Raw genomic sequence first — 10,994 nt, 5'->3', positions numbered from 1 at the left:
GTTGAGCAGAGTTGTTTTCCCTGCGCCGTTGTGTCCGAGAAGCACGGTGATCTGGTTCTCGAAGACGCGCATGGAGACGTCTTGCACGGCCACCACGCCATCGTAGTCCTGCAGGCACAACAATGACGGAAGCATGGGACAGCTGAACGACCCTGACAAGCGTACAGATATAGGAACAATCTGAAAACAGTCTCATTGTGATTAAAGGGATAGTTTTACGACGAGATAACGGCCTTGTCCTAAAGAGTCCGAAGGGTCTGACTGGATAACATGTGAGTGAGGGAAGCTGTCTAGGCTGAACGCTCACGAAGAAAGGCGAATGCCTCTGCAGGTGTGTTCTGGTAGCCACGTGATGCGAAGGACAGTTAACATGCCTAAGACTTGTTGGCGAGTTGGTTCATGTCAAGGAGTCAATTAAAAGAACGAAAAAAGTAAGACAGATAAAACAGGGAACAGCACAAGAAAGAACGTTTGCACTGTTCACTGTCCAGTTTTTTTTTCTTGCTCCCGATTCATTGTTAATACATGGTCGGTTAAATAATGAATACGAAGGGAAGGGGAGTAGAGGGTGGAGGCGGGTTAGAGGGCCTTAATGTATTAGCAAATTGCCGTTAACACTAAGTTTGATTGGAGTAAAGAGCTTCAGTGTGAACGGAGAAACAACACAGACGTTCGCAGTCAAACGGAGACGACAGGATGAACAGCGTTCGAACGAGGCACTGTTTGCTGAGTCAAGATTTCGACGAAAACAAGGCTTCTTGCCGAAACGTCGGCTCCCGAGACAGGCGTTTTGTCCGACCACTGTTCAGAGGCATTCGCCCTCTTCGTAGGTCCTCTCCACGTGATGAAAACTCTGAAGGCTGAAAACGAATGGGAAAAACTACAACAAAGTCGAGGGCGAACAGCCGATCGATTTTTGTCATGCAGGATTTAAAGCTTGAGATCGGACACACCAAAGGGAAACGCCGTCATTTCTTTCAGTTGTATAGATTTCGCGAATCGAAATTTCTTATGAGAATGACAACCCTACGACGGTCATGGACTTTGCAAGATCATTTATTTACTTAATTATTCATTTCTCGCGTCCTCCTAATTGGAGTAGTGAGTGATAGTGGATCGATTATTATTAATATATATACATAGAGCAACGCCACGCATTACAGAAAATCTAAATTAAGAACAAACCATTACTAAACATTGCTTTTTTAATTGCACAGAAAAGGTTGCGATACCAGAGAGAAAATGTGGTTATCTTGTAATAAACTTGGTTTCATCAATCAGTACCACGTGGGGGACGTCGTTTTCATGAATGAAGTTCAGTTGTTAGCCCAGTCCCCTTCCGGTCGCTTTGTCTATGCCTGCTTCTCGACTTTTAATACTTCCAAATTTGCTGCCATTCTCCTAGCATAACCAGTACCACGTAGTTTCCCGCGAGGTTGATGTATTGCCTTTCTAAACGCAACATGCTCGCGGACGTTAACAGTGCTGTCAGGGTGAGCGTTCCAGTAATTGATTGCTTTTGGCAGCGCAGACACACGAATGCTTGAGCAAGGCCCAACAGACGCGCAACAGCTCTGTTGATTGTGCAGCCGGCATGACGTACGATGAGGCTGTGCTACTGTAATGTAAAATACTTCGATGTGTGTAGTAAACTGTTGAATGGAATAAACCAACAGGTACTGTCTTTCATCGCGCTTGGAATGACGAAAGGGAGAAGCAGCATCTTGTGTTAGTCCCACTGGAGCGATTATAATAATCCATGACGGTAAAACACGCTGCTTAGTTTTGTACTGATTCTGCAGAATTGATTAGGTTGATGACCTTGACTAGACGGGCAATGCGAACTCTAGTTGTGGACGAACTAATGTCTGGCAAGCTAGTTTGTTACGAGAGGCGCCCCGTGAACAATTTTTGAAGTACTCTTGTGTCTTAGCAACTTAGCTGTGAGGGATTTGGGGCGACTATTGCAAAAAAAAAAAAAAAGGTATTTCATTCGCACATTTTTTTTTCTCCGTAAAAAGATACGTATGAAGACAAATTAATTTCAGACTTGCCGGCGACTGAAATCTCTTCATCCAGACGAAAAAGAATGTTTCTCAGGAGAGAAGTTTCGCCAGAGAATCGGCCCTGGCCGAAGAGAAACGTTTGTCCTTAAAGCGCCTCAAACCGGCATTCGGCGCGAGATCAAGCTAGAGGGGGCAGAAGCATCGCTGCATTTGAGAGAAGAGGGTTGTCAAATGTATTTTTGAAGTGCGGAACCACGGGGCGCTTCGCTACGAGCGATTAGAGCGAGCTTTGGCAGTTAAAATTACTTGAGTTGTGGTGGCCCGATGATGTAACCCCCCTCCGGCGTGACATTACAGAAAACGTGCAGCACATCCCCATCCCACGTGAAGAAAAACACGAACTCAGGAAACGGGGGACTGGAGCCTGACGTGCAAAATATTTCGGCATTTTGTGCCTGCTTCCACGAGTGGGTGGCCTGCCTGCTGTCTCGCATCTGGCTAACTAGGTTCGAAATTTTGATTTGGAGATACGGAATAAACGAAAGGCTGCTCCGGTCCAAATCCGCACTTACCTTGCTGGCGTTGATGATTTCGATGGCGACCAGCTGGTTCATCGGCTCTTGCTCGAAGTTCACCTGATCGTCGGCCGACTTGGCTGGCGCTCGGAGGCTAGACATCCTCGGAATCCAGTAGGTGCTCTGAGCGTGCGTGACGGGGCGAGACGCAACTGGCTGTACTCGTGCTTACCGGTTCCAACTTTCAACATTCGTAGAATATTTCGAAGCGCATTTTCGTCAACTATGTACGTCGCCAATGCCTTCGTAATATAGCAGGCTTAATTAGCCACTGTACTACAGAGTGAAACATTTATAACGAGGCCTACAGTAAGTTCTACGCTGGACTGCCCTTATAGATTGAATGCGGATGAAACGTTTTCGTTACGAGATATTTCAAAACCGAAACAAGTTCCATCGGTAGCGGTTACTTCCCGCTGTGCTTACCCGAAATTGACTCCGGCATTCAATACACGGTGCGCAGACCATATCACAGCTATTATGCTACTGTGAATAGAGTTGGTATACTCCTAAAAGGGTAAGCAAGCCCGTAAACTCGTTAGTTCGGTAGGTGAATTCGCTTGCGAACTGACGTCTTTTTGAATAAGCGTTTCCGCAGTACGTACGTGCTGGTCACGCGACCGCAAATGTGCTGACAGTGAACCGTTAATTGCATGCCACAGGAAACATATAGGTAAATGCGGGAAAGTTTGCTTCTAAACGCGCTGCACCACAAACGCTCATCTCTTCATGTCGTTATGCGCCGATTACCAAGGTCTGCCTCTAACTTGCGTGACTTTATGGCTTTCAACTTTGGCTGCAGGCTTTCTCCTCAACAAAAAAACTTATTTAGTGCCTCTCTAGATGGTCACTAGAAAGGATTAGACGTATTTCTTTTAATGAAAGCTTACGTACTCATGACCTTACATAGTGCACACTATTGCCTACGAGATTACTGAAAGCAATCTGATGGGAAGTTCGTGCGCCGCTAGTTGACCATACAGACGTGTTGACTTGTTCATACAGAGTGTTTGAAAAAAAGAATGCATTTGAAATTCCTGCAATATAGGGAAGAAGCGATGAAGCGATTTCCTCAGAACTCATTTCACCACAGAAGGAGACAAAGGGAAATAATTCTAGGGAATATTCAGTCAAGTTATAGTGAAAATTAAACTACAGTTTAACTGAAAAATCCGAACAATTTGTTCTCACCTATCATAAATTGTTTAGCTATATTCTTTATTCTATTCTAATGCTTACGCCTGACCATTTGACTAGCACGAAGCGAGTGCATATATAAGCTGGATATTGCTCGCTTCATGCATGCAAATGGTGAAAGGAAGAAACGTCACTCATGGACATCTGCTCAGAGCATGGCAGTTGTGCTCTTCGGCACTTAAGTTTTGTGAGTGAAATATGTGGGAATTAATTATTCTCAAGAAATAAGCAGCGTAAGCATCGTGCCTTTCCGGAAGTAGTAATCAACTTCTAGGATGACGAAATAAAAGCATTGCATGACGACAAATCGTCTGCCTCTAAGTTAAAAAGCTTATTGGTTATATCTTCATAATTCGAAGTCCTACCTCCTACCTCGAGTGTTCCTGGATTATGTAGCTCTGTAGTGAAAGTAATGAATATCGCTCAATTACTGCACCTTCTCTATCTTTAAGAAACTTCGGACGAGTTTCTTGAATCTTGAAACACTAGACAGTCTCCAATATTGCATGCATAAAATAAATCTATAGGGAACCTACCAGATGTCCAAATTTATTACTACAAGGGCAAGCTTCAGCAGCTACTGGTTGGTGGCCCATCAAACATTGTATATCCGAACGTTGCTAGCTGTGCCAATTCTGCGCTCAGTGACCATCGCAGTTCCCCGTTAGCGTTGACTGCGGTTTCGCTTTTCTCCCGTTTTCAATTGCCCGGAGGCTGAAACCGAAACGTGCAATAAGCGAAAACGTGAAATATCGGCCATAACGTGCCGCTTATGGCTGGACGGAGAAAAATACGTCACTTCCTCGTAAGGTGAACGATGCTGCTATCGCACCTGCGAATCGCGATTACCTGAAAGGGAAATAGATACGGCTTTGAGATTCCGGGGCCCACGTGCAGAGCGTTGTCCAAGTACCACACCAGGAAGATGATGGTGCAGTCGCACATGAGGCCCACGAACAAGAGCTCGGCCAACGTGATGTTGTCCGGCGTCGCGGCACGGTCGTAGAAGTTGCTCCAGTTTGCCCCGTTGGGGACTGTGCGCGCAGACGCAAGCGTGTGGCCGATTGCTCGCACAAAGACGCTACGAGAGCAGGTATCTTCTCTCGATTACACACCCGTTCTATACTGATACTACATATATACTTTCTTATATAGGGAGACGTGCGCTTTTCGCTGGAAATTTGTGTAGAAAAAAGGCCTGGCGCTTGCCGCTGCTTTGTACTCGCTCGAATTTCACAGAAAGGTTGCATTTTATGATCCGGATCGTTTAATGCAACGCTTGGCACAGTTACCCACCACCTGGTTATTAAGAACAAGATCGCAGTTTCGTCCGAAAGGCGAAGCGCTGGTCATGAAAGCACTGCCAATCATAAGACGAAGTACGTGGATTGCAAAAATCAAGTTGTTTATAAGATACCGTGCTCTAGTGGAAAGGTTTACGTAGGGCAAAGAAATCTAGGTTTAAATATCAGGATCCAGGAACATGCGATCAAAGAAAAGAATGACACTGGTTCACATTTGGCGGTTCATTGCCGCTGAAGATTGCGTAAGCCCGTTTTTGATAAAACCGATATTTTGTACAGGCATAGTGCGAAAAAGAAAGGGAAATAGTGGAAGCCTCTTACATGTTTTCGGAGGGCGACAGATGCATCAGTTAACCCTCGATAGCTTTGTCACAGGCAGAAGTGTCTTACCTTCGGGGGTTTGTGCAAATCAGTTCTTGATTAGCCGGCTTTGCTGCTGCCACGTCTATGTTATTTTCGTTTTCTCGTGCACACTTGAGAGGGTGGTTGTTGTGCTTTCGGCACAGTTTTCCAGTTATTCTGTTTCTATGGAACTAAACTGTTAGTTGCGAGTAGCGTCCGTGTTTGTCGTTTCTCTCTTTCTCGTCAACGTCCTTTTCGCGCACTTTTTCGTTAAGATGGAACCACACCAAACTCGCCGAGCTCTCAGTTTTAACGATTCCCAGAGGGTATTCGCGTCTTGCCCGCTTTTCTGAACAAGCAAAAAACATCTCCCTATACGGTTGCTTTCGGCAGCTGCCAAAAGGCGGCAGCAGAAATTTACGATAGCGTCAACTTGGAAGCCAACTATACATTTCTTTTTTCTTAACCATTAGGCAAGTAACGTTAAGGAACCCAAACCACACAATGTGATTTTTCAGCGAAATTTGGAGCGAGAACGGAGCAGAGGTAGGCCAAAAAACGTTTTTCAGCGACAACGTACGTCCTTGTACTTTCCAGCTGTTTCTTTAAAATGGCCTCACCATACATAGCTGTCGTACCATCTAGGGGCTTATTGCTGTTGCCAAGGGTAGAGTCTCCATCGTGTGCTTTATTTGCTGTAGTTGCTTCTATTGCTGCTTCGCGCTTCGTCAATCTGCCGCCTTTGACAATGTTAATGGAGAGAACAAACACCCAAACATTTGGGAAGAAGCAAATGTCCTACGTAGAAATGTCCTACGTTTCCTAGTGGAGTGTTTGTGCGCATCCACTCGTTCTTTAACTGCGTATTGTACACGCCGTAACGATCGTGTCTTAAAAGTATTACACAAATGTGTAGCGCGAAAGCAGCTGAAAACACGAAATATACGCGCGCCTTTATCAAAGGATCCACTTGACTCGTCAGAAGCGTAGAAATCTACTCGCCTAAATTTCTTCAACACTATAAAGTCGAAGTAAAACTAGTATTTTGTGTAATGCTAAGTAACGACAATTTCTGTACATGCTTGTGCTTCAAAATCTTAGCATGCTCAAGGCGCGTTAGAAGAAAAAAATTCAGCGGCGATTTATCGGCAAATGCCAGAGCAATTCTCTCTACCTCTACCACGTAACCGACTCCCCATACCTCTCACACATACTATTTTCTCCACTTTGACATTCCTAATGCAGATGCATTAAAAAGGCACCGGAACATAAACGTCTTAATGGTTGCCGACGGTGCCAATATGCAGCCGCGGAGCGGATATTGTTGCGTTGTTGATTTTACAGTAGGGATTTACATAAGGCGTGGTTGTAAACTGGCTGAGCTTTTTTTCTAATTACAGTGTACATGAATCCGTAAGTTTAAGTACATAATAGTTCGTGCAGCGCTGTCCTAACAGTCACGAGAGTATCACCTTAATTCTCCGCTGCCGTTTATGGTGGTGTACAAGGAGGGGAGGGGGAAGGGCATGACATAATTACAGTATCAAGAGAAGAAAATCGCGTCTGAAAAAGTGGAAAGGCCTGGTGAGCTGAGCTTTAATGTTAGGGAAACGAAAAATATCGCCGAAAGTCGTGACTTAATTGAAAATTATTCGCAGGGCAGAAATATATATATCTTAAGAAATATATCTTAAGAAAGATAACGTTAAGGCTGGCCGTTTCGGTGTCAGAGCATTGCGAATTCCACATCTGCTCGAGAAATTGTCGTATGTAAAGCATTTACAGCAGTTGCAAGAGGAGTGCAACAGGTGCAGCAATGGCGGACATGGCGATAAAACTGGGGAACGGGGCTAAACTTTCAACCCGTAGGGAAAAAGAGATGGCACAGTAGGAATATCGCCATCTGAACACAGAGCGCAAATTTATCAAGCACGAGGCACGCGCACGTTATCTAGGGCCCCTATTTGATACTGCCCAGCCTTTGGTTACACACGGCAGAAGTTACGTTCTCCACCACCTCAAAGACATAACGACATGGTACATCGAACAACAGCGTTTATTTACTAGCCTTGTATAATACAGAGTATTCTTCTCCATCACCGGAACACTGCCTTTCGCACATCCACTTTCGAGAACTACGTTTTTGTTTTTATGAAAGAATTATTCCAGTAATTCGTTTCCGTGTTATTAGTCAGAATTAGTACGCCAAGATAACCTTGCAGCCACTGTCCTTGTGCTCGGTCTACTTCGACTATCAAAATTAGTGGCGCCTATAACCGAACCTATAACCGAGGCACTACCCAGAGGGCGCCATGTCGATTAGTCTCCGCGGTAGCGCTTTGCTCCTGGCGGTGTCGTACCGAACTTCTCGAAGCGCTCCAGGACCCGGAAGCTCCAGTGGAGGCTCATGCCGGGAAAGATTGATGTCCACAGCTTGTGCTTGCGTTGTATATAGTAGTAGCCTTGGCCGCCAGCCTGTTCCAGCGTGAGGAAGGGCATCACGCAGCTGAAAGTCCAGTACAGCATGGCTCCGGCGATGGCGTACTGGGCTGCAAGAGGCGAGAGTACACGGGGGCGTTAGGTCAACTTTAATTTCTCCGGAACAAACACTAGAAGGTGTTCAGGGATGAGACGATAACGGCAAATTCCAGCCTTGAAGATTACATATGTGAAGGAGAAGCATTTGTCCCCCCTGCAAGTGGCGCAAAGCCCTAGCTAACTGAAGCATTTCCCGGGGAAGTACTCGCTCGAGGACCACCACATGCGTGGGACGCGACATCCTGACGACGCGCTATGGCAGCGACAGGTGGTCGTGGACGATACACGCCGCACCAAGTTCGTCTTGGGCAACGTGCTTCTGAAAGTACGCGTCTGCGTCCCGTTAAGTGGTGATCCTCCAGTCGGCATCTTTGATCTTGGTAGTTTCTCTTCTTGCTTCTTGACGGCCTCGCGTTTAACCTTGGCTCCGACTAGGCAAAGAAATGCTTAGCGTTTTAAAGACACCCTAGGCAGCTTGAAAGCGCCCCTGAAGCACACGCCCACACACACGCACACGCGCTCGCCAACATAACGCGCCCCAGCGAAAAGGGACTAATTCTTGCGGCTGCAAAACCGCAGGACCCGAAGTACATGCAGGGGTGGTTTTCTGGAGAACAGACAAGCGGCATCGACGCTCAACACTTTCTCATTCAGATCTGAACGTGATGCGAGCTGGTTGTCTTTGCTAATAGCATCACGCTCGGCTAACACTTCTTAGGAACCGTTCTAGCGTATATAAAATTTCAGGATGCAGCTTCTGATCTTGAGAACAAATTAATAAGAGATAGTTGGTCATACAGAGAAACGGGAATCGGATTGATGGGCTCTGAAAACGCACCCGCAGTTTACGACGCGCACTCTATAATCACCGTACAGAGGCGTTTTATCGCGTCCGCCGTAATCTGCGATCGAACCCCGTGCTCAGAAGCGACATACCTTAGCCACTACGCCACAGCGAAGGCTTTCACCGCACAACTGACTGGCAGAGTTAAGCGCTGGGAGAGGGCACTCACAGCTGGTGAAGAACATGGAGATCAGTATGGCGTGCATCTGGCAGTTGCTGCAGAAGCACATGAGAATGGTGAAGAGCAGAAACGGGTCGCTGAACTGGATGAACGAGCGATCTTCTTCGTTCCTCTTGACGCTCACGAAGAGCATCATGAGGGTGACGGTGATCAGGTGCATGAAGAAGCCGCTCAGGTAGTGGCTCACCCAGTACACCCAATCGCTCAGCCCCATCACCCGAAGCATCTCCTTCATGCCTGCGGCGCAGCAGCGAGCGGACGAGCTGTCAATTTTGACTCGAAGCAGGAGATGTCGTCTTCAGTGATCTATTATATGTATGCACAAATTCTTCTGCCAGAATTCTTCCAGGCCAATACGCTGCGTCAACGGAACCTTATCCTAAGCATGCATATTTTAGACTACCATAACACCACGTCATTAATCCTCTCGGCGCTAATGCCGTGTTCACGTTGCCTTGGCGGATGGAGGGCTTGCAGTTTTCGTAGTCCGCATTTTTACGAGTAGCCCTGTTTATAGTCGGTGGAGCGTATGGTACGCGCCGCGCTCACCGGACGCCTTCTCGTCGCTGAGTCGAGCGACGAAGAAGGAGAAGGGGATGAGCATGCCGATGCAGAACCGGGTGAGCACCAGCGCGTAGTTCTTGGTGTCCTTGTATTCGAGGTAGCTCGGAAAAGGAAAGCGCTGCAGCGTCAGCTGCTCCACGGTGTGCTCGTAGCCGAAACGCTCAGCCTGCAACTCCAGGTGGCGCTGCTGCAGCGCCGCCATCACCGGCAGCATGGTGTTCATCTCGGGGAACCGTTCCTCGGCCACGGGTCCCTCGGGCTGTGAGATGAGCCTCTGCTGATATAAGACCTGCTCGCAGCCAGCAGGCAAGTGAAAGGTTGTGCGAAGGATTGTTGGTAGTTTGCCCCGTAAGGGCGTACTTGCGCTGCGCATAACCTTAAGACACACAGTTATTCAAAAGACAGCCCCACGTACATTGCTACGGTACACCGTTTCAAAAATGAAACAGCTGTGAATGCTGTCCCCACACTCACTAAATAACTGTGGGGGATCAGCAGTGGTTGAACAATTAATGTTGCGGTAGCCAAAGTTTCGAGAAAGGCTATTTGTCTTCGTCAGTTCCTTTGTCGAATCCTCTTGTAGTAATGTTGGCCGCAGCGACGTTCCTTGTTCGACGCTTTTCATCACTTCAAATATCTATATTCTTGGGAACTTCTCTCTTGTTTGGATTTATAGCTATCCTTACTACTCGCTATACAGCGTAACTTGCTTGCAAGGTGAACGAATTTTGTGGACTCATTACTGGTAGCTTCCGCGCCTGCTAGGTCTCTCAAAGACGGTACTGAGACGGAGGACGATGTCGATGGACCTCTATGTGGTGGCGTCATAGGCACTACCGGTCGTTGTCGGTTTAGTCGGGAAACACTCTTACTGCGTTGTAAACGCCTATGGACATGTATCGATGTATGGTAGTCAATTATCGCGGTATATTTAGCTCATGCCCAAAGCGTCGGTATATGCGATCGTGTTTCAACGTCTGTGCCACACCGAATATACTCGTAAATTACGTGTTCCGCGCTGTCACCTTCCGCCGATACCTGAAACGTGACCCTGCAACGTGACGCTCACTCCATACCTCGTGAAGCCTAGGTGATTTGTCAAGTCAGCGTAGCTAAGAAGTATCCGTCTGAGAAATGGGTGACAGTGGTAAAGTCGCTTTTGCAATGCTTCGCACTGGTGACTTTGTACTGTTCCGCCAGGGCGACGGCCAGCCACCCTGTTAAAGTTAAACGACTGAGCTGCTGCTTTGGTGTAGCAGCACCCCGTGATCGGTTGCCGTTCCACGGCTACATTTTCGTCAGTTACCTAGTTTCTTTTTTAGCATGTCACATGACTTTCAGAATATTCAATTAAGCGTGAAAAATATCAGCTTGATATTGTGCTTTATGCTTTTACTACATTTTTATTTTCGCCTTCATTCTGTGTCTGTTAGGCGAAGACTT

The 10,994-nt window shown here is 46.8% G+C and overlaps 1 protein-coding gene across 1 annotated transcript; it reads right to left on the bottom strand.

Moving 5' to 3' along the window:
* Nucleotides 1-7,496: 7,496 nt before the first annotated feature.
* Nucleotides 7,497-9,204, bottom strand: LOC126528076 (ATP-binding cassette sub-family A member 17-like). Its single transcript, XM_050175940.2, has 2 exons — nt 8,976-9,204; nt 7,497-7,973 (listed from the first exon to the last, which is right to left on the bottom strand). Exons 1-2 carry the CDS (start codon nt 9,199-9,201, stop codon nt 7,744-7,746), a joined length of 456 nt encoding a protein of 151 aa, XP_050031897.2. The 5' UTR covers nt 9,202-9,204; the 3' UTR covers nt 7,497-7,743.
* Between the last annotated feature and the right edge of the window lie 1,790 nt (nt 9,205-10,994).

This window comes from Dermacentor andersoni, chromosome 9, assembly GCF_023375885.2.
Source record: "Dermacentor andersoni chromosome 9, qqDerAnde1_hic_scaffold, whole genome shotgun sequence".
NCBI classification, from domain to species: domain Eukaryota; kingdom Metazoa; phylum Arthropoda; class Arachnida; order Ixodida; family Ixodidae; genus Dermacentor; species Dermacentor andersoni.
Note: the sequence above shows the minus strand (reverse complement) of the source record. Positions and strands in the feature narration are given on the sequence as shown.

What these genes read in the sequence shown, in the direction of transcription:
- LOC126528076 (XM_050175940.2), bottom strand. Translation starts at nt 9,201, where the DNA reads ATGGGGCTGAGCGATTGGGTGTACTGGGTGAGCCACTACCTGAGCGGC. An exon ending in CTCCATGTTCTTCACCAGCT is followed by an intron (nt 7,974 to 8,975) that starts GTGAGTGCCCTC and finishes CGCCTCTTGCAG; the next exon opens with CCCAGTACGCCATCGCCGGA.